Raw genomic sequence first — 24,904 nt, forward strand, 5'->3', positions numbered from 1 at the left:
CTTTGTAAACTGAAGATTAGAAGCCAGGCAAACAAGTAATAAAAGTGAAGTTATGCTTTAGGTGGTAGATTGATAATAGCAATTTTATGTCACTGTGGTGTTAAAAATATAGTTTTCATGATTAGTCATCAACTACCATTTCTTTCCATTTAAAAAATATAGTGACAGACCACTAATGCAAAAAACATTGTTTGCTCTTTGAATTGCTGTTTTAAGAGGAATAGGTGAATGTATTTTATTCTTGTAAAATGAATCATCTGTTCAAATTGAAACATTTGACAAAAGAAAATGGGTGTACTTACAATGGAGGGAGGCATTTTGGGTCAGTAGTGCAGAAGTCCATCTCTCCTCGTTTCTTTATAGCTAATTTTTAAGTAACTCAGAAACTACTGTGTGGTTTACCCTCACTGCAGATGTCCCTATTTGGCTCAGTCAATTGCTAAAACCCACAACATGATGATATTGAAACACATTTTGTATTACTTATAATCCAGAATGGTTAAGGAAGAAATCGCTAATATGCTTTTGACAACAAATCACACATATTTGGCAATTTTATTGTATTTTGAGAAAGGGCATTTATTTAGTCAAAATATGGAAGAAAGATTAAACCAAACTGTACATTTTAATAGGGATATGTAACAATTTTGGATCATAACTCTATGTATTGCTTTTGAAACTGTTCCCTTTGAGCAAATTCTGCCAAGAACCTCCTGCAATATATTTGCTTTCAAGGCACACAAGAAAATGCTGCTCCACCAAAAATAATATATAATTCATCTTTTCATGCAGTAGAAATAAGCAGTGTGGTCTTACGCACAAAAATTAGCCTCCCATGAATGAAAAGATACCATGTTAATTGTGATGGTATAGTTTTTAACAACACAGAAAGAGACAGGAAGACAAAGTTTTACTCTGAGAGTCTCAGGGACAACAACTTTCAGTGTTTGAGCTCAGAGACATACTACCTTGATTATTTGAACCAGAGGAGTGTATTTTGACTGTTTTTACACAGGGAGATGTGCTTTGAATGTTTGAGCCACAAGGGCATTCTTGAAATATCTGAGCTGATTAGGTATACTTTGACTGAGCCACACAGGTGTAGTTTTAATAGTTTTCCTTGAACTGTTTCTCAGAAGCCTGAAAATGAGATAACATCCAGTGGGCAATACCAGCATTTGGAAGTAGTCCCAGTTCTGTTCTTCACCCCAGATCTGAGGCTGCTTCTTTGTCACTGGCAATGTCACTGCAAGGAGTGGAGTAAATTGTTAGCAGTCAGACTCTCCAGTCTGGCACAGCAAGCGTGTGGTTTCAAAATAAACAAACGGAGGCAGCATTCTTCCAAGATAGCTTTACTAAAACGTCTATACACAAAGAACTACATCTTGGAACTAAAGATGGCGACGGACACACAGTACAAGACAAGCAGGCAAAAGTAAACATCCTGTTCTTCAAGCTGGGTAACTCCCTTTTTCTTCCCTGGGCAAAGGAATTTCTGTTATCTCTGTCTCAAGGTTCTTTCTCTCTCTGCCTCTTAATAACAATTCTAACACACAGCTGAATCCATCTTTGAAAACCAATACTATTACATTGTAATACATTATAATACTAATACAAACACATTGAAAACATACATACATATGAAATACCTATAACTACTCTGACAATTCCCCCTCTTTTTCAATGTGTTACAATACCTCTATTACATACATACATGTGGTTTGCATAATAGTAACTTCTTGACTCTTGATTCTCAACTTCAATATTCACTTATTCATACTCTTTAACTTTACTCTTCACTCTTACACATTTGTCTACTATTTTAACTTCTATAATAACTTCATCATACATTTGCTTCTCTTAACTTCTCTTAGCAATCTAATAACATTTCTATTACATACAATCATGTCTTTGTTTGTTTCTATTACATCTTAAACACATATTATACTTCTTCCATATTACTCTGCTTTGCTTCATTATAACTTTTCTACACACAGTAACTTCTTTTCATTACATAACACATTTCTGCAAACTTATAATGTCTTAGTACATACAATCATGTCTCCATACATTTCTGCATTTCTTTTACATATTAACTCTATATCATTACTGCTCTTCATTTCATAATGTCTCTTGGTGATTCTATAATCTCTTCAATACACACAATTACTCTTCTTCATTACTTCTTATTGCATCTCATTTCTTAATACATATCATTCTTACATTTCTTCTTAAAGTACATCATAGCTACTTAATACATCATATCTTCAATATAACTACTATTCTTCGTTACCTCAATACTTTAATAACCATTACCTTTAATAATTATTTCATAATAATTGTAACTCTTTACACTCTATAATTTTACACCACATGATTTGACTTCTTAGTCTCAATACATCAATACAATAATACAGGGGAATAAATGCATCATAAAATCTTATCAATACACATAGCAAAACTACAAAAAACATAAAAAACACATTGCATTTTTTGCAAAGGCACCTGCGCTTTAGTTGAACACAGTTTCAAACATCTTACACTATTACATTTTTGACAATCTACCAAATCATAACAAACTCATTTTATTTCAAAACACTCTTGACCCTTGTAAAAACTAGAAATCTCCGTCATCCCATGTCACATAATCTTTCCCTACTGCAACTGTGTCTACGCCCCCAGTGGCTGAATTATGGTACTGCATGTATTTCACTGCATCTCTCTCATTCATGACACTAACTTGCTTTGTAACTATTGGCTCTTCAGGTTCCTGTTTAACTTGCAAACTCTTTCTTTCAGGTGTTTTTGTTATTTCTCCTCTACTTTTTGGTGATTCTGCTTCTGACTTGTATGTGACTTCTCTTTCCTTTGAATGTGTACCTCTTTCTGCCAACTCCTGCACCTTCTGCATCACTTCTGCATATTGCTTAGCTATTTTCTCACTCTTTGTCTGTATGTGTGTGCCTGACTCATGTCTCTTTTTCACTTCTGTGCCTGTGGCAACACTCCTTTCCTTTCTACGTGTATCTGGCTCAATCTTTACCTCTTGTGTCTGCTTCTGCTCAACCTCTGCATCTGGTGGTGCAACTCTTCTCTCCTCTTTCTTTGTGGGTAAACCATGTAAATTCTCTCTGTTAATGTGTATGTCTTCCCAGTCTCTCAATCTTTGAAAATATGCCACTCTAGATAACTTGACTGTTTGTGGTGAACTCAAAAATTTTAAATAATTCTTATAATAGCCAAGGAAAAACATCTCACGATAACGGTTGCGTTTGTTTCTCTCATTCACAGATAGTAACACATTTGCACAGTGTCCAAAGATTCTCATGTGTTTCAAACTTGGTGCATAGCCATACAATTTACGAAAAGGAATATCATCCAACACCTGATCCCACAAACGATTCATTATATAATTAGCTGTGTGAATTGCTTCTGGCCAGTAGACATTCTCAATTTTCGAGTCTTTGAATATACATGTTTTCATTTCATTTATATACTCCATTCTTTTATCTGCAATCCCTTCCTCATTCTTGAGCTGACTCGTTTCAGTGACTTCAATGCCTTCTGACTGCACAAACTGCTTTAGCTCATCTTTACACACTTCAGCTCCTTTATCAATGTACAAGGTTTCCAGTTGTGCATCAAAAACATTCTCAACCATTTTAAACCAATTTTTGAGCTTCTCAGTTGCCTCTGACAAATCTTTCAAAAAATAAATGAATCCAAATTTAGTTAATCTCTCCACTACCAACATAGTAAATATAGATTTTCCACCACTTTGTTGGTAAAGTCCTGCAGTACTAATGTGTCCTATTTGGAAAAGTCTTTCAGCTCTAATCTTGGATTTCTTATAACACTTAATCGGTTGCCTTTTTACCTCACTGCAGATTGCACATTTTAGATCAAAATAACATCTTTCAAGCTCATGTTCTGGACACAAATTTAAAGTTTTCTTTAAGACTTCCATGTCAGCATGCCCCATAATCCTATGGAGTAAATGTATGCACCTGTCATGTTGAATTTCATTTTTAACACATTGTACTTGCACATTCTCATTGCTCTCTGTCTGATTCAATTTCTCAAACATTAAGTACATTTTATCTTTTTTTCACACCCTTAGCAATCAAAACACCCTGTGGGTCAAAAATATAACAATAAATTCCTTTGAACTTTACTTGATAATTATGATCAGTCAAAGTTGCTACACTCAACAGATTAGTTCTCATTTCTGGTACATACAATACTTTCTCCCAACAAACATTAAGACAAGGGATATAACAAGTCCCAAACTTTTCAAACATGAGATAAGACCCATCAGCCATTGTTACCATACTCCCCTGGGTATATTGAGTGCTGGTCATGTTATTTAGAGAATTCGAAATATGATGTGTCGCCCCGGAATCTAAAAGCCATCTGTCTCTTTTGATGCCATCCAGTTCTCCTACAGCAGCAACCATGATCCTCGCTTCTTCGGCTTGACTTGAACTATTTCTCCCATAATAGCCCCCTCTGTTTCCGCGACCTCTGGAACCACGAGCACGACTACTTCTGGGTTGGTCTCTTCTCTCAACACAATTACGTGCCAAATGTCCAATTCTATTGCAGTTGAAACATCTCCGGTCAGTTGTAACAGATCTGACTGATGGCTGTGCTTCATCGGCTGTGTTTATTGACTCCCCCACGCAAAGACTTTGTTCTCTCTCATAACGTCGCCGCTCATATTCTTGCAAAATTCGACTGCACACCAATTCTACTGTTAAATCTTGTGCTCTCACTGATTGTAATGAATGAAATAAAAAGTCCCACTCAGAGCTTAATGATGCCAAAAGAATGTAAGCTCTTGATTCATTGCTCAGCTCCACTCCCCGGGAACTGCATCCCATAAACAATTCTTTCATCAACTTGAGATGTGTACGAATGTCTCCTCCTGATTCAAGCTTAGCTCTGTAAAGCCGCTTTGTCCAAATTAATTTTGCCACAACACTGTCAGTAACATGTATTTCTTTTAAAGTATCCCAGATCTCCTTTGCAGTTTGTAAATTCCTTATGTGTAGAAGTTGACCACCACTCAGGCACAGTACAATAGTAGAAATAGCTTTTCGATTCTTCTCAGGATCTGCTTCAGTACCAGTTAAACAATTTTGTAATCCTTCTCTTGCCAATAAATGCTGCATGTATATGGACCATTCATTGTAATTGTCATCATTCAGTTTGTCAAAACTTACTGTAGGATGTTTGATAGACGTAGCCATGTTTCAACCCTCGACACCGAGTTTAAGCCCAGCTGAAAGATAAACAGCTTCTGGCAGTTTTATGGCTTGGCTTGGCAGATTCCAACATCAATCACCTTCTTAATCACTCAATTGGCCCAGCGCGCCCCGCTGCGTATCTTCCTTCAAAACTCAGCCGTGTTACTCACTGCAGGGCTGCGATCTTGTCATCAACTCACACTGGATAGCCACGGCAAAATTCTCTCTTTTTGCTCCGTTCAGGCTGTTCCAGCTCTCATGCTCCGTCAGCCTCTCCTGTCAACTGGGTTGCAATTCAGGGCTCCGGCAGCATGCTTACAGGTCTGCTCCTTGGTACACTCGTCATCCATAAATCTGGTCATTCAGGGCATAATTCAGGGCCCATAACCAATTGTTAGCAGTCAGACTCTCCAGTCTGGCACAGCAAGCGTGTGGTTTCAAAATAAACAAACGTAGGCAGCATTCTTCCAAGATAGCTTTACTAAAACGTCTATACACAAAGAACTACATCTTGGAACTAAAGATGGCGACGGACACACAGTACAAGACAAGCAGGCAAAAGTAAACATCCTGTTCTTCAAGCTGGGTAACTCCCTTTTTCTTCCCTGGGCAAAGGAATTTCTGTTATCTCTGTCTCAAGGTTCTTTCTCTCTCTGCCTCTTAATAACAATTCTAACACACAGCTGAATCCATCTTTGAAAACCAATACTATTACATTGTAATACATTATAATACTAATACAAACACATTGAAAACATACATACATATGAAATACCTATAACTACTCTGACATAAATATATGGGTGGATAAGACACTGGCTGAACAGTTAATTTCTAGTCTTTTGATTAGCTTGTCCTAGCTTTCTACTTCACTATCCTGACAAAACTTTTAGACTTGTCTTGTGAAATGTCACCACACACTACTTTTACCATAAGCAGAACCTGCTTTGGGTGCTCCAAGGGATGTGTGTGTGACAGCTTTTGCAGACCATGTTTATATATGAGAGACTATCTAAAAATGTTTGGGGGGAGGTAGAGGCTGGTTACTCTGAGGTCACTGATTAAAGGAGCGCTGACTGGGGGAGTGGGAGAGAAAGGTCATGCCAAAGTATTTTAAGAGTCAGGCAGAAAACAAAGAATCACGTCATCGCATCCTACACAGAGATTTGTTTGTGTAATTGTGTAATGATCTTTCATTCATTAGGTTAGCTTGTTGTCAGGTCCATGTGCAATTCAGTGATTGACTGTATGGAATGTGGGTCCTGCTCAGCTTGTGATTGGTCGATTCCTAGTGATTCATGCGCTGAGTTCCTAGCATTGTTTCTTGTGAGTGGCAATGGTTTTTCTTCAATAACAATGAATTCTGTGAAATATAAGAAATTTTATGTTCACACGAATCGAAAAATCCCGCTTTGAGGAATCTGACGCCTAGCACATCATATTATTTCCCATCTTTGGCCAGATGAGCAACCAGCCAAGAACAATCAACCATGAGCCGAACAATGCTGTAAGGCCCAGACACCATAGTCATCACTGTAGCAGTGCCAATAGCTCTAATTTTTAAGGAATCAGGGTCTTGGGTCACCTAGATTTAATGTATTGGGGTCATGGATCACTTCACCTCTATAAAATGAAGCTGAGACTCAAAGGTTGGGAAGTGCTGCTCTTCTTAGTAGACAAGGCTAGAAGGACTTGGGGCAGTGGACAACATTTTATTTGTTCTGAGGTGTATCACTGAACATGGTTCAGTGCAGTGAAAGAGACAATGGAATTATCAATCTCATCGGCTGACATAGATGGAGAAGTGGGGAATTTCAGTGACAAGAGAAGGAGGGGGAAGATTTGAAATTTGTATGGAATTGTTTTTATAAAATACTATAACAGGAGTGTGTGCATTTACCTATCTCTCCCTTATCTCCAAATTTGAAGGTTTTTGATGCACTTTAGATTTGAAATCTTGAGTTAAGTCTTTGTGGTCTAGAGCAGGAAAAGACATTTAAAGAGGGTCTCTGGTAAAGAAAAGGTTAAGAGTGGGGCCACTGCTCTGCCCCACTCTTCCTTCTCCTGTAACCTATTTCTAAAATAAGAAAGCTAACAAAAATACTTTTCTCCAATTACCATGTCCAAATCAATCTAGGCCAGTGGTTCTCAACCAGTGGTTCTCAACCAGGTGTTTTGACCTACAATTCCCAGAAGTCCCAGCCAGTTTACCAGCAGTTCGAATTTCTGGGAGTTGAAGGCCAAAACATCTGGGGACCCGCAGGTTGAGAATCATGGTTGTGATTCAGATATTTAAAAAGTCATTGAGAACCACTGATCTCTGCTGAATCAGTAATGAGCCCACCTTAAATTCTGATCACTCCAAAGTAGGAAAACACCTGAACCAGACTGGGTGGAAATGATTTGCCTTGGATTTTTGTCTGTACCTCAGACAAGTGCCCATCATTAGCAGTTACTAGGACCCCAGTTCTTAAAATATGGAAACACTTTCTTAGGCTACACAAATCATTACAATTCTGTCTTCCAAGGAAATGATAATTGTGACTTTGGTAAGAGACTCTCTTGAGTTATGGTGACATGCATAAATATATTATTATTATTATTATTATTATTATTATTATTATTATTATTATTTGATATGGCTGAGCAATACTATGTTAAAGGTAAGGATATAATTTTCCTTAGTGTTACTAAGTGAGTATTTTTGTTCCATTACCACACATGAGAGCGTATTAGATGAGTCATCTGTACAGAATGGTGCAATCATTGTACTTAATACGTAGCCAAAATGCTGAAGAAAACAGAAATCATGTTTATATTAATACTTTGATGACATGCAGCTAAAGACTTATAAATCTGAGTATGAGGTGCACTTTTAAATCCATATCTAGATAGGGTTTTACTAACAACATGCCGGTTAATAGTTAGGGTACTAAGCATTAAAACCCCATGAGATAGGGCAGTTGAAGCTATGCAAACATAATGACATAAAACAGTTTTCTTATTTTTCTAATACAGTTCAGCTGAATTTCTCTTCTAGTGTATGCGTAGATGCTCTAGAGGAGGATTTTAATTTGAGCCAGGGGTCAGCCCCTCAACTATCATACCAGGGCTAAGCCTTCAAATAGATGGAAGTGATTTGTGATGTATGCTGACTGCTTTTCCCTTATGACAAAATAACTTCAGTCAACAGTCACACCTCTGGTAATAACCAGAACATGGATTTTCAACAGAGGTTTTCACTTTTAGGCAGTCATACAATCTTATAATAAAATCCACAGTTCTCATGGTGCAGATGGAGTCAGAGGAAACTAGCACAGATGGGGAAATGCTTTAAGTGTTATTCATATATATTCTGTGTAATTTTGTTCCCCTAAGTCGGGAGTAGGCAACTATTGAAGGCCACTGGACTACATTAGCCTCCATCTAGAAGTTTTAGAGGGCCACCCTTGCACCTTTCTGAAAAAAATCAGAATAATCTCTCTCTCTCTCTCTCTCTCTCTCTCTCCCCCCCCCCCCCCCCCAATTCCCTCTATGTTTAGGTCCTCTGGGCCATTTTTAGCTCAGGAGAGGTCCTGTTTACTAACCAAAAATGAGTGAAAGTAGTTCTGCTTCACTTCTTTTTTAAATTGGCCAAGGAGAGGGAAGACACACAAAAATGTGGGGAATATGACTCTCATGCCACCTAGAAAATAATGGGGGGGGGGGGGGGGAGACGACGACTCATCTCTGAGGTCCAGAAAAATGGGCCCAAGGCTATCTATAGCCCACATGCCACATTTTGCACATCTGCTCTAAGTGGTATCCAGATATTACTGAAAGAGCAGCAGTAAATAGTTATAAATAACACATTGCTTATAAGTAATTACTTTTTCCAGAAGAAAAGGTGTAACTGTATTACATTGCAGTTAGAACTTAAGAAGATATTATTTTCTTCCTTTTGTGATGTAATTTTAAAGTTTCATTTTATGCAGATATGCACTCATAAATAATGACAGATGTTCAAGTGCTGCCTTGTCCTCTGCCTCATTTTCTGCTGTTGAATACTGAGGAGATGATGAGGTAGGTGGGAAAGAGTACTTACAGTGTTTAGATATTTGAAAAATTAAATAGAAATAACTGTTACAGTTACATCTGAGGCATTAAAAAGAATACATTTTAAAATCTGCCTGTAGTAACAATTATTTTTGGAGGGTGGGGGACTTGTAATTATAACTGTCTTATCATTATATTACTTTTAAAAAAAATACGTTTCTACGTTCCGATTTTGCTGGAAATTTTAACACACACAAAGATAATATTTTGAATGACATCTGCATTTTTCTTGCTTTTTAAAGTTTTGAACAGGAGAACACTTTAGCTGTGGGCTGTATTTCCACTTATATGGCTTTAAGAAAAGAAAGATAAAGATAGAATATTATTTCATATAAACACTAGCAACCTTTGATACTGTTCTGTAAAGGGAAAAAAGTGGACTATTATAGAAGACATTACAGAACATTTCTATTTCCAAGGAACCAGATTGGTGCATTTGCTGTGAAAGTCTCAGAGAACCCTAGAAAAGGGGTCATAAATGATATCACCAGCACTTCTTTTATTCTTAGCAGCTGTTCAATTTGGAGATTGTGTGTGTGTGTGTGTATGTGGGGAATTTATTAAGGTGTATCAAAGCATCACCTTCATAAATTCTGCTCCACAATTCTTTATTATTCTGATTTTTCGAAATATGGAAAGCAAAAGAGGTTCCAAGGATCGTCTACTTCATCCGTGTGAACTTAATGAAGTCATTAGGACTACTTGGCGAGCAGGATGGGGAAAATTTTGAAGTCTGTAGTTTTTCTGGTCTCTTCCAGTTCCTTGTCTTTGTACATAAGGCTCCAAGGGAAACACAATGAGTAATGGATACACAGCAGGTGATGGAGATAAAAAATCGGATGTCCTTGGTTATCCTCTAAGGAACGCTTCCCAGAACACATGAATCACTGTACCCTCATTTCTACTTCCTTTTTTGCCTTAGGAGAATTGTTTAAAATGTCGGGTGAGAGAGAAAATGAATAAATAATCACTCATTTATCTTTTGCTTGGTGGTAGTTATTATAGAAATCATTTAAATGTCCAACAAAGGGAAAAATTCAAATCAATTTTTTAGTAATGCAGGTTGTGAAATATTACTCTCCCTTTCTCTTAGTGAGTCATTCAGTAGGTACTGTTCCCTTGTCCAGTTTAATGCCTTCACTGCATGAAGGGGCTGCCATCCTATTCTCTCTCCTCCCTTTAAAGGTTAGCTGTCTTTCAAATTTTCACAGGTTTTCCTAGTAACATCTGTTGGGCTTTCAGTAAGCATACCCTTAGGAAATCAATGAAAATTTTAAGATCATCTAAATACTGCTAGGATTTCCCCTCTACTATAAAGATGAACCACATGGCCAGTTTTATTTACTGCTATCCTTTTTTCTTCCTCCATCGTAATTCAGATTTGCTTCCCCCACCCCCTTTGCAGAACAGTACAAAAGCTGCTGTGTCTATTGCTCATGTGTCTCTGTTTACAAAAACAAAAAGTGAGGGTCTTCCAGAACAAGAAAAGAGATATGCATATATGGAGAACTGGCTTATCCAACTTTGTTTCCCTTATAGTTCCATATTTCCAAGCCAGATATGACCTAAATAGAGAAGTTTGATGGAGTTTGAAAAAAGGAATCATAACTTAGTGATAGTTTGCTTGCAGAAGATCTCAGATGGAGTGTGAAATGACTTCTTCAGGAAGATCGTGAAAAGACTTAGTCTGAAATCCTGGAGACCTTCACCAATGAGTCCATTCTAAGTGAAGGAAACCTATGGCTCTTGAATCTGGTTTGGCCTATAAAGAGTATCCATCCAGCCCCTTGTTCTGAGTGGGTGCATTGCGTTATCCAACTCAAACTTTGATTTATACAGTTCTGAGTTAGATGGACAAATGATCTGATTTTCCATATTTCTAAAGTGCAATCAAACTGTGGTTCAGTTCTTCTCATTTTCCCACTTTCTTTTACTTTAAAATAATGCTGTTCTCCTGTTTGTATAAATTAGACAGACTAATTAGGCATTTACAGAAAGATGAGGGGCAGGCTGCTAGGGATGATGTGAGTAGAGTTATAGGGCTGTATATTTTTTTTTCACTGTAGTTTTTCTTATATTTTAATTTTTATGCTTTATGACGCAAAGATTTAATTTTAAAAAATCATATTTACATGTGTCTGTTTTTATTTTAGTTTGTATTGGGTCATGTTTGCAGTTAGTCATCTTGAGTCCCTCAACCAGTCTTAAAGATGTTGCCTCATCCTTTTTTCCTCCTCCCCCCTGCTTTCATGCCACAAGAGACTAACCCAGCTACTTCTTTGAAAATTGGCTCTGAGGAAGTAAATCCAAATGTGGTAGTGGCCATAGAGTATCTCAGCTAATATAAAACAGAATTGTGTCTGAGTAAAATAAAACTCCCTGACTCTTTAAAAAGTGTTCACATTACAAAGAAAGTAAGGTGCAAAATACTTAAGAGAAGATAAATGCCTGTCTGAGTTTTTTTCCTTCTCTCGTTTGTCACCAAAGATCATTGCAGACAGTAAAATTGCATGTCATCTTATCTTCAAATATAGTTGTTATGGATAGTCTTCATGTCATGTACTGAAAAATGACCCTGCCTTTTAAAACTTAAGTGTGTTAGAATTAAATATATCGGCAATCTGTTGGCTTTTGACTATTAGAATGAGAGCTGGAAAGAGTAAAGCATATCATATTCACATCCTCTTGCTGCTGTTTTGCTTTAGCCATTTTAAAGTTTTGCTTGCATCCAGAATGTCTGCATTTTATTAGCATGGAACATGTTATATTCTGTGCCAACACATTAAATTTGTGCAGAATTGTTATGAGCTTCAAAAAGTGAGAAAAACAGGATCTGTCCTTGTATCACATTAATCTTTTTTTTCCTTTTTCTTGCAACATGTATTCCATGTAGTGCATTTTAGTTGAAAGATGGGGAAAGGCTCAGAAAAAAAAACAAGGCACTGTTGGTTTTGCCAGTATATTTTTGTAAACAAGGTGACACAAACTGAGGCAAAAATTCCACTGGGAAAAGATAAAGAGAACCAAAAGACTACAAATATAGCACAGAGCCAAGTCCCTTCCAGATGGTGTTTTTAATAAATTTATTAGGAAGGTTTGAAAGATGATAATGAACATTCAAAATGGGGAGTGGCAGCCTTCTCTTGGGAGAAGAAATAGTACGGTACCTTCTCTGTGTTGCAATTATTTGGTTGTGCTCTAATTTCCCATTGTATAAAATAGGGGAGAAAAGGTCTTCCATCAATAATATGGTGTGAATCAGATTTAAAAAAAAAACAATTATTATATATTCAAGTTAATATATCACATATTTTAGATAATATGATCTAGTGGTGTTGTAAAGATAACATAATAATTAAAAAGTGCAATCCAACTCCAAGAGTATATATTCTTATTAAAATTAATACACACATCAGTGCAAGTGAATAAATTAATGTGACTAATCACCTGCAGTGACTTGAAATACGTAATACCTTTTCAATAGTAAAAAAACCAAAAAAATGACAACAAAGAGATATACATTAGGAAAACATTCAGTATATTTGACTTCTAGATGCCTTAATTTTATTTTTGAAATAATTACATATGTAATTAAAAGCAGGGTAGGAATCATTAAACATTCCAAATGTTTTTCTGTTTCAGCTCTTAGCATCCCTCTATATTGGATATGCTGGAAGGTGTTGTTTTGCAACATCTGGATGACTATATGATTCCTACTCCTGTTTCAAAGCTTTGTGATCTGTGACTTTCTAAGAAAAAAATAATCATTTAGATGCTTTAACTTGAAATGAGCCACACACTCACACATACACACTGTTGTCTATACTTAGGCCAGAAAAAAATTAAATACAGAGAGATAAGATGGAGAGGGGGCGTCTTAACAGTACTACACATGAAAGGATCTTGAAAATACTATTGATCATAACTTCAATATTTGCCAGCAGTGTGATGCTGCTGCAAATAAGGTGAATGCTATTTTACCCTGAATTAGTAGAAGCATAGTTTCCATGTTGAGGAAAGCAACTATCCCACTATATTCTGTTCTAGTCAGGCCTTTTTGAAGTATTGCCTTCAGTTCTGGGCACCTCATTTTCAGAAGGATATAGACAAGTTGGAATGGGTACAAACAGGATTCCATTTTAAGGGTGAGTGAAATCTCACAAGTATACAGTATAAGAATTAACCTAACTTTTTTCTGTGTCTGTTGATTATGGGCATTGCTTATTATATTGCCGGTATAAGTATGTTTCCATGTGTATAAGTTTAAAATATATAGACAAGGAGGTACACTTAAAAGCGTCTCAGAGATTGTTTCTACATCTGTTATCCATGAATGGCCTTCTACTGCCTGTCTAATCACCCACCCACACACTCCTTTTGCTAGAGTAATTCCTGATTATGAGTTAAGTGCATCATATTGCAATGACCAAGACATAATTGCATTTGAATATTTGTTTGCCATGAATAATATTTTGTTCTATAACTACTTAGCAGTTAAAAGATTTGACCTAGCCTGTTCCAGACAGCTCCCTCAGTGCTTATTGACTTTTATTCTATGCTGTGAAAATGTAACCTCTTGGATTACTGCACTAGCAATATTTTTTTTACTATTTTTGTTATTTCACAGTTCTGTGTTTCAAGCTTTGATCTCCTTTGTATTCTACTTTCAGTCCCCACTGAGAATGTTGCAACAGTTGCAGATTGTGCCAGTGTGATTGAGGGTGTAAGTCGAAGTCGCAATGCCTTGTTGAATGGAGACACAAAGAATTATGACTGGGATTCTGGGTATACGTGCCATCAACTTGGCAGCGGTGCTATCGTAGTGCAGCTGGCACAGCCATATATGATTGGATCAATTCGGTAAGAAAGGTATCTTTTTTAAAAAAAATGTAAAGTTAGCTCAGTAATGTAAATATCTGACTGATACAGGCATTTCATTCTTACATATATTCATGTCACCATAACATGCAAAACAATCTGAAGAACATATCAGCATGTGTGCATACATTTTGTGTCAAAATAGTGACATAATTTGAGAACAGTTTGTTGTGTGTTAAGGGACACAATTACAAACAGTGTTTTAGATGCTTCATATTGTTATCTAGTGGTCACAATGTGTACTTAAATCTATATATTTCTGCATCTACCCAATTCAATAATGCTTGAAAGTGTAGATGTATTTGAATTGATGTATTTGAAATCTTGAACTTTGAAAACCTAATTAGTAGAGTTCCTATTGAATGTCTCCTACTTTTTAAGAATGCAGGCATACATTTACACACATATGCATGTTTTAACTATGAGCCAGTTTGATATAATGAATAAAATGTTGGTTTTCAGCAAGGAAAGCACAGGTTCAACCATGAAGCTCACTATAAGGCCACTGTCTTTTATCATAATATATCTCATCCTGATTGTGAGGCTAATAGAGTTTTTGTGAATGAGGGCTATGGAGAGAAAAACTTTAAAGCTAAGGATATTTTTTAAGCATTGTAAGAATTTTGGACTTTTTTGAGTTTTTTGAACACAAAGAGCCAGAAGGCTGCGATCTACCCAACTAGTGGAATGTGCCTCCATTAACTGACATGAAATCTCATTTGACATGTTGACACTTATTCCCTTAGTTTATAGATATCTATTTGGAGCTCTTCACTCTAGACATCCTAAATATATTAGAAAATGTAACAATTTCACCAATCATTCCTAGCCCTGGTAATGTATTGAAATAATTACACTCCATATAAAGCTGAGACCCATTGTTAACATTTCCTCATTACAACTACTCTTATTCCTTACCATTTGTTTCTTGTTTGTAAACAATTTCAAGGGCATAAGAAGATTTCCCCAGTTGTCCCATAACCACTTTATTTGGCTAAGGCCTTGTGGGAGTTCATATAAACAATGTTTATCTGTTCATTCAATTTCTTGGCACTTTTGTAGAATTCTAAAATATTAATGAGCCACTTCTTTTTTCAGAAGCCATATTTATTTTATTCTAGCCTGGCTTGCCCTTCTGTGTGCTTGACAATGTTACCTTAATCCTAATGCTCTCCAAAATTAACATGGACAAACATTAAGTCAATTGGCTTGTAATGATCAGGAAAATGGCCCAAATCCCCTTTTAACTGTTTGTGTTAGATTGACAGGTTTTCAGTCCTTTGGGACAGAGTCTGAAATTCAGGGAAATACTGCATATGTTCTCATTTTATATTATTTATGCTGTGTTTTTTCGAAGCCTTCTTAAAAATCTGCAATGTCACATTTTAATCCTTTTAAAATTGATCAGGTAGATCTCATTAGGGCCTAGTGCTTTCTTTGCTTTTAGTTTGTCAGTAATGTCTAGAATTTTCTAAAGCTTCGTAATCATATGCTTCCTGCCCAGGTAGGTCATGCTGCCGGAACCAGGGCTTTCTCAGTTATGACTTCATGCCTATGTAATACACTTCCATCTGCTTTTTGCTTAGTACCTTTAAGCAGACATTGAAAGTGTTTCTCTTTACTACTGCCTTTTCTTTGATATTGGTTTTTTTTTCTCCATCCCTTTGATTTTACCTTATTGGCAACAAAATATGTCAGCTTGACTTACTAATGATATCCTGATTATTTTTGCATGCTAAGATTAATGTATATAATAAGTAGGTGAAATTACTATTTTTTCTATCTATAACAAACAAATATAGCTGTCTGGATGGTAAGCAGGGCACTATATAAGGTTTCTTAGAGACACAACTAGCATTGACTTAATGCATTTCTTTTCAAGCTAAGTATATGAAAGCATAATAAGCAAATCTGTGAAATTTCCAGTGGGATTTTCAGCAGGAGTTTAATAATGTTCTGTTTTTATCCTTGGCTGGGGGAATCCTATAGATTTTTATCACAGTTCATAAAGGGAAGAAAAGGCAAATCTCAGAGCATATTTTTTCCTTGAAATATATGTTATTGGATAAATCCATGTGTCTGTGCTTGATTTAAAATATTCCAAACACATTTGTCCTGAATGTATTGTTGAAGACTTTCATGGCCGGAATCACTGGGTTGTTGTAAGTTTTTCGGGCTATATGACTATGCTCCAGAAGCATGAAACCTCAAGTGATCTTGCCAGCTTCTCATAATAATTATATCATGATGGAAAGTAATAAAAACTACTTCCTTGGGAAAAGACAGCATTAGTGCACCAAAGATAACTTCTCTAGTACAGCATGCAAATATGACAAAGACAACAAACTTCTGTGGGATATTAGAAAAGGGTGGGATTTTTAAATATAATCTGATAAAGAATCAAGAGTACTGAGGATGTAATGGTTGGAAGTAGAGTACAACTCCCTTAGATTGGTTCCTGAACTTGTTGGGAAAGAGATAATGCCTGATAATAGCAAAAGCTATTAAAATTCATAACTTTTGCTAGAAGTTATCATAGTTTCACCCTAGAGGGCCTAGAAAATTCCTATAAGAGTATCCTCCCTAGAAATTTAGTAGGTCTTGGGGTGGTTTTACAGTAACTTCCAGAAGAAGCCTACCATAAAATCACTTGGAAGACTTATAAAATGAGACCCAAGTCTAATCACAAAATTCATTTGTGTTCCATATACATGTTATACACATAGCTTGAATGTAAATTTAGATGCAATGTTTTTAACAATTTTGTGCATGTTGATAATTTGGATAATTTGGAGTGTTTTGGAGTTCAGAATTTTGAGTAAGGGATGCTCAACTTCTTTGAGCATACATTTATTCAGGAGAGAAGTATTCTAATCAGTGTATAACATAGTCTAGGGCTGATGTTGGTAGCCAAGGAAGATCAATTAATAAGGCAAAACTCTTGATCTACATACACTTCCTAATGAATACATATACTATGAACTGGTCATATGAATTTTTTATTGCAGTCACTGTGATCTGTTTCAGTTAATGAACTTCTAATAAGATTGATGCTATTGAGGCAATGTTTAGTATTCTAGATACTTCCGGAAATGAGCTGGATGTACTTTGTTTTAACATAGTTAGCCTCTGTTTGCCTTAAACTGATCCTCCCTCCCCCCACCTCCCGTGATATATGCTGCTCAGCTTCCTTTCTCCAAATATTCTATTTCTGTTTTGTCTATCGTAGTGTTCTTCAGCTTTAGTTTATCATAGCACAGCTTCTTTATGGATATTTACTGTGGTAGATGGTTGGAATGCATTTAAAAGATCAGTTACGTGGGTGAAATGTGGTCCTTGTGCCCAGTGTGTAATAGTGAATATTTATGCAGCCACCTATGATATGTTTCATGGTAGTTTGAAATGACGGCTCAGGCAGACTGAATTCAGTGTAATATATAGATTTTTTCTCTTCCAGTTATTCAGATAGTGTTGTGGAAATTGAAAATAAAAAAACGGTTATAAAGTATTTTTGCTTGTGCAAAAAAAGAGCAGCTTGCATCTCTCATAGTAATTTTCATAGGAATTGATAGGTTTTGTGAGTGGTCTCTATGCTCATTTTGTAGGAAGTTACAACCTGTTTAAATGATCAGAGATTGTACTTTTTACATGTTTTTGCCATGGTGCTCCATTTTTTACATGGGCTCTAATCTCATGTACATATTGCCTATTGAAAATAGTATTTCATAAACCAGATGAAGTCACAGAAATGCTAAATTTTTCTTTAGTATCATATATTTAAACATGTTATAAATGACCAAACCTCTCACCACACTGTATGTTCCCATCCAAACATAGCAGCTTTGAAGCAATTAAGACTTACTGTATATACTGATGTAGAAGTTTAAAGGTTTGGGAGCCAAAATTATGGATATTTGGGGGTTGATTTTTTTAATTAAATTTTCTAGACCGATACCTGAGTATATACAGTAAGTGTGACGTACAGCACTTGGCACTCAGCACTAGATAAATTTTAGTAATAGTTCATTATGGTGTTTTGTTTTGTTAGAACGACCACCAGTTTGGTTGTATTTAAGAAAGTCAGCAGACATTCGCTGCTGTTGTCCTATTGAGTATAATTGCATTTTGATACCCTTCCTATTATTGTAGAATATTTGAATTAAGGAAACTGCAGAGAGTCCCCAGAGATGAAAAAGATTCTCTTGGAAAACATAATTAGATTCCTTGAAAAAAAATGCTTTCCCCTTTTGCCTATACTTGTAATCCTTCAAAAGATTTAGTCTACAATTTAAAATGTTACATTGATTTATATCTGTGCTTGTGCTCATCATGCATCTAAGATTTTGCCCTTAACTTGACACATTTTTAATAAGCAAGTTAGCTACACTCTTGCTTAAAGCAGCCGCAAGACCTTTGCAACTACACAAAAAGATGGTGAGCAAGAAAACAGAACTGCAGATAGCCGAATCTTTCTTCTGACCAAGTCTGGAATTATGCCTCTGGGAATAGCAACTGAACCAGCTTTAAATTTTTAATTTGCAGAACGTCAGCACAGAGAACTAAAGGTCTCATTTCAGAAACCTTTTATTTTAGCTTCTGAAAGTATTACTTATCACTGGCTTCTGCAACAGCCTTTGTATAGCCTGTTCACCCAGTCTAGTAGCCCAAGCAGATATTAAAGGATTTCTAGATAGAAAAGTTCAGGGGTTCTTATCTTTATTAACATTGAGGTAGGAATTATTTTTTTATTATTATTAAGAAATAGCTAAAGTAAACCAGGCTCCGAATTAAAGAGCATTTTCCCTTTAGAACATGAAGTTATAAAAATCACTTTGGGTTGCTAAGTAAGCTCTCTTCAAAAAGGAGTACAAAGCAGTGAAATTTACCTTTTTATGGAATTGTCATTTCAGTGGAAAAGCAGAAGGTATAGGTGTTTTAATTTTGGATTTGATAGTGAATTAAAACCTTAAGGTAAAAAGGTTAGAAACACATCATCAGCACAATGTGGCTTGCCATGACAAATATAATACTAGCTTTCCAATAAGAATGCCAATTAAAATGTTTTCTGGACTGATGAGAGAGCAGTTTTTTGAAGTATGGTGAATACAATATTTTGGCTCTCTTTTAGTTGATCCAATAGTATAATCAGAGCTTTCAAAAACATATTCATTATTGAATTTTGTCTCAGAACAGAAACAAAGAGGGTGTTTTATTCATGTCAACTCAACTCCTGCTAATCAATAGAATTCAGTCAATCAAAGCATTTATATAAGATATTATCAAAATAATGTCTCCTAAACATTTTAAAGCTATTTATTGGTTCCAAAGAAAGCTACACTGAGACTGTGAGTAAGTGAAGCCAGTTATTAATAGCCATAGCTAGCTGTGCTTTTAAGATCAATTCTCATTAGAAACCCTGCATTGGAGATTATGTGTGTGCACTTAAACCACTGTTTTCCTTAATTTCTCCTTTGTCAATAAATCTGGTAGAAAGTTTTCTTTTCATTAGCTTTGCCTTCCGAAATCCACCAATGGTATCTTTGTGCTATGAAACATTTCTTTCTTCATAAACATAGTTTTGCTTTTCTTTTATACTCTGTTTATCTTTGAATCATAAACTGATCTTAAGTTTTTAAATACAATAATACTCATACTTGCAAACTGAAGCATTGTTCTTCGTGACTGATTTACATAAATAAAGAATAGATTGAATAAACCTGGATATTCTTTTTTTATTGTTTTATTTATTTTATCAATTCAATACGTTTGCTATACATCGTTTGTTTTAGGGCAGATACATATTAATTTAATACAATCAACCATACATAAATATTTGTCATCTACTGTTATTTTTACACTTATACAAATTTTCTATCCATCAACACCAATTTCCCACCCTCCGAGCCACTGTTTTTATATATCATCTGTCCAAAATTTCATTTTCTCTTGTGGAGGTAACTGTCCATCTTTCTTTTTGAATCCTTTTTCAATAAATTTTCTTCACAGATCATCAAAATCACTTTGTTTCCATATCCCCCTTTTAACTTTTAATTTACATGCCATCTTATCATTTATTGTCAATTTCCATATTTCCTTATACTACTCCTCTATTTGTATATTTATTTCTCTTTTCCAATTCCTTGCTATAAGCAGTCTTGCTATTGTTAATAAGTTTTTTTATCATATCTTTATCCTCTTTCTTCAGTTGTTTATTATTGCATAATGATAATAAAACTATATTAGGACTTCTTTCTGTTTTAATGTTCATTAGATCATCTATTTCTCAAAATACTTTCCCCCAGAAATTACTTACATATTTACATTGCCACCACATATGTATATATGTTCCCGATTCTTGGCATCCTCTCCAGCAATTTTTTGAATCTTTTTTTATTTATATTTGCTATTATTATTGGTGTTAGATACCATTTCCATATAAACTTACAGTAATTTTCTTTAACCTGTACTGATAAATTTTTCAAATGTCTTTGTCTCCATCATTGTAATCACTCCTTTTCATTTATTTTCATCCCTAAATCTTCTTCCCAGATCTCCTTGAGTATGTTATTCTTTATAGCTTTCCTTTGGTTCTTTCAATTATTATCTTATATATTTTACTAGTTATTCTTTTCAAATGTTTATGTTCCTCTATATCCCTTCCATTTATATTATTTGTTTGAATTGATTAACCTTACTTCCATTTTTATTATTTTTTACCCAATTTTTGAACCATTGTTCTAATTGTATGCAATGGAACCATTTTATTTCTCTAAATTCTTCCATAATCATTTCCTTCTTCATTCCAACCTATATCCAACCCCCTATTTTGTCTACATTTTTCCCTTAACTTTTTATACATTATATTTTAAAACATTTTTGGAAATTTCTTTTCCATTACAATTGGGGTTATTGTTAAGCCATCCACTACTAACTTTCTCCTGTATTTGTTCCATACTTCTAATACATTACTCAACATTGGGTTACTATTTTCCCTAATTTCGTTTTTTGTAAATTCTTTAAAATATATTCTAAGCCATAACTGTTTATACAGAATTCTGCCTTCCTTGTACCTTTAAATATAGGGTCTGAATTCCATTGTTAATCACAGCTAAAGAAGTCCCAACTGAATAATAATAATTTTGTTGTTGTTTATTCATTCAGTTGCTTCCGACTCTTCATGACCTCATGGACCAGCCCATGCCAGAGCTCCCTTCTCATTATGTGGACAAAGTACTTAATTTTGCCTCTAATATCCTTCCCTCCAGTGAGCAGTCAGGCGTTATTTCCTGGAGTATAGACTGGTTTGATCTTCTTGCAGTCCAAGGCATTCTCAGAATTTTCCTCCAACACCACAGTTCAAAAGCATCTATCTCCCTTCACTCAGCCGTCGTTATGGTCCAGCTCTCACATCCATAGGTTACTATGGGGAATGCTATTGCTTTAACTATGCAGATAATAATAATAATAATAATAAGAAGAAGAAGAAGAAGAAGAAGAAGAAGAAGAAAACAAACTTGAGCTACCAAACAGGAAAAACTTCACCCAAAATTTCCCACTTGCTGTATATGGATGATCTAAAGCTTTACGGAAAATCAGAAACAGAAATCCAGTCACTGACCAACACAGTCAGAATCTTCAGCACTGACATCAGTTTGGCCTAGACAAATATGCCACAATGGCATTAAAGAAAGGGAAAATTACTCACACAAGGGCATAGAGATGCAAAACGGACAAATCATAAAATGCAATCAGCCTGAAGCCTATAAATATCTGGGCATACTACAGTTGGATAATATTAAGTATGGGCATGTGAAAAATGTGGTCAGTAAAGAATATATCCAAAGAGTCAGAAAGGTTTTGAAGAGCAAATTAAATGGCGGAAAATCGATCAAGGCTGTCAACACCTGGGCCATCCATGTCATTAGATACACTGCTGGAATTGTGAACTGGACACAGGCAGAGCTGGATGATCTGGACAGGAAAAAAAACCTGATAACAATCACTACTCATTACACCCGCGTAATGATGTCGACAGACTTTACCTGCCCAGAAAATCAGGAGGCAGTGGGCTTCTGCAAGTGAAACAAACCGTAGAAGAAAAGAAACATGCACTGGCAGATTATGTGAAAGGCAGTCAGTAACCAACATTGAAGGCAGTCAATAGTAGCAAACTGCTTAAAATGCAAAATACAAAGAGTGAATACCGTAAAAACACAATCCAGAGCAGAAGAGAAAACTGGTGAAAGAAGGCTCTCCATGGACAGTTCCTGGCAAAAATTGAGAGCCAAATTGACAAAGAAAAAACATGGCTGTGGCTCACAAATGGAACTTTGAAAAAGAAGACTGAGGGCATGATTCTGGCAGCCCAAGAACAAACCATTAGAACAAATGCCATCAAAGCCAGAGTTGAAAAGTCAACAACAGATCCCAAATGTAGATTCTGCAAGGAAGCAGATGAAACAATAGATCACAACCTCAGCTGCTGCAAGAAGACTGCGCAGACAGACTACAAGCAGAAGCATAACACCATTGCTCAGATGATTCATTGGAACTTGTGCCACAAATACCATCTGCCTGCAACAAAGAACTGGTGGGATCACAAGCCGGAATTTTTTTTACAGAGAATGAACACGTCAAGCTACTCTGGGACTTCCGAATTCAGACAGACAGAGTTTTGGAGCACAATACTCCTGACCTCACAATTGTGTTAAAAAACAAAGTAAAGATTGTTGATGTTGCAATCCCAGGTGACAGCAGGATTGAAGAGAAACAATTGGAAAAGCTGACATGTTATGAGTATTTAAAGATCGAACTATAAAGACTCTGGCACAAGCCAGTCAAGGTGGTCCCAGTGATGATCGGCATACTGGGTGCAGTGCCTAAAGACCTTGGCCTGCACTTAAACATAATTGGCACTGACAAGATTACCATCTGCCAGCTGCAGAAGGCCACCTTACTGGGATCTGCACACATTATTTGCCGATACATCACACAGTCCTAGTCACTTGGGAAGTGTCCGACGTGTGATTCAATACAACAGCCAGCAGAGTGTCTGCTGTGGACTCATCTTGTTGTGTTTCAAATAATAATAATAATAATAATAATAATAATAATAATAATTTGTTATTCGCCTCTTGGGCAATCTACTAAAATACATGAATTAAAAGACAATGAATAAATAATATCTCAACATATGCTGCTTCTTTCTGCATGGCAAGCTGTTGGACTAGATGGCCCATATGGTGTCTTCCAACTCTATAATTCTGTGATTCTATTCAAAGGTAACAACCGATTTACAGAATTCTGTTTTCCTTGCACCTTTAAATCTAGGGTCTGAATTCCATCATTAATCCCAGGAAAAGGAATCCTAGCATAATAATAATAATAATAATAATAATAATAATAATAATGTGACCCCTAAATACATATATTAGAAGACATAAAACAAATATTATCATGCATACAATACATGTATGTATGAAATTCACAGTTTAAAATTGACTGGATAGGATTGCAGAAAGAGATAAATCTTCATTCTGTTTTAAATCCTGACATCTCATTTAACTGTCGAGTCTCTAATGATGAGACACAGAGGAAGGTTTCCCCAATAGATACCAGTTCTCAGGCAGGCATACTATATTGAAAGAGAGGTGCTGACTGAATATTGGTCCTAAGCCACTTGGGGCTTTAAATGTTGTTTATATGGTATTTTTGGATATTCATCTGTACTGGCTTTAATAAGTTATTGGAAGCAGAAGATACAACTGATTACAATATTATGATAGTGCTTGTTTCCATGTTTTCTTTGACCAAAAAGATCCCCAAAGATGGTTCATAATCTGTTAATTAAATACATGAAGTGACACTGACTTCTTTATTGATTCATGCAGGTTACTTCTCTGGGATTGCGATGACAGAAGCTACAGCTATTACATTGAGGTTTCTACAAATCAGCAGCAATGGACCATGGTAGCTGACAGAACAAAAGTTTCCTGCAAGTAAGTTACATGCACCTTAGACTTCATTCCTATATATCAGACTTTTAAAGTGAGGCATTGAATTTTGGCAAATGAGTGGCAGTTGGAAATAAAAAAAACTGGACAGATGAAGGTGGTAATATTGCTAAGTTAGGAGCATATTAGAATTTTAGATTCTTGGTCCAAATCCTGAAATCTAGACATGGTTACTTGTGAGATCAGAAGAGATGGGCTCTAATATTTTATGAAATATTAGACATAACTGACAGTTGCTCACAGTAGACCATACAACTAAAAACAAAAGGTTTAACAAATAATGATATATTTATTTGGTTGAAAATGTTTGTTTTTCTAATGCTGTATAAAAGAGAAGAAAAATTTATCTATTCTATTCTTAGCCCCTTACCAAAGATGGCTTTTAAGGCCTTGGGGGGGGGGGGGGCGGTTGTGGTCCAGCGAAGCATCATACTTCAGTCCCAAAAGTAACTATTCCAAACTCTGCTTTTTATGGTTTTCTTTTGTTTTACTGGTGCTCTTCACTGTCTGCATCATTTTAATATTCAGTTTAGAGAGTCTTCCCTTCTTTCCAAGTAATAGCCACCATAATCATTACAATGCTACTAATCAATAACTATATGGAGGAGAGTGATTTTTGGATTCTGTTACATAAGGAACAAACCTTAGGGATGGAATCCTAGGTAAAAA

The 24,904-nt window shown here is 35.8% G+C and overlaps 1 protein-coding gene across 2 annotated transcripts in view; it reads left to right on the top strand.

The window, feature by feature from the left end:
• Positions 1-24,904, top strand: part of BTBD9 (BTB domain containing 9) — a 154,289-nt gene that overhangs the window by 94,357 nt on the left and 35,028 nt on the right. For both annotated transcript variants that reach the window (XM_060754081.2, XM_060754082.2), the window contains 2 exons: positions 14,015-14,204; positions 24,113-24,220. In XM_060754081.2, the coding sequence (XP_060610064.2) occupies positions 14,015-14,204; positions 24,113-24,220 (298 nt within the window). The remainder of the gene's footprint in view (positions 1-14,014; positions 14,205-24,112; positions 24,221-24,904) is intronic.

This window comes from Anolis sagrei, chromosome 1 (assembly GCF_037176765.1).
Source record: "Anolis sagrei isolate rAnoSag1 chromosome 1, rAnoSag1.mat, whole genome shotgun sequence".
Taxonomy (NCBI): domain Eukaryota; kingdom Metazoa; phylum Chordata; class Lepidosauria; order Squamata; family Dactyloidae; genus Anolis; species Anolis sagrei.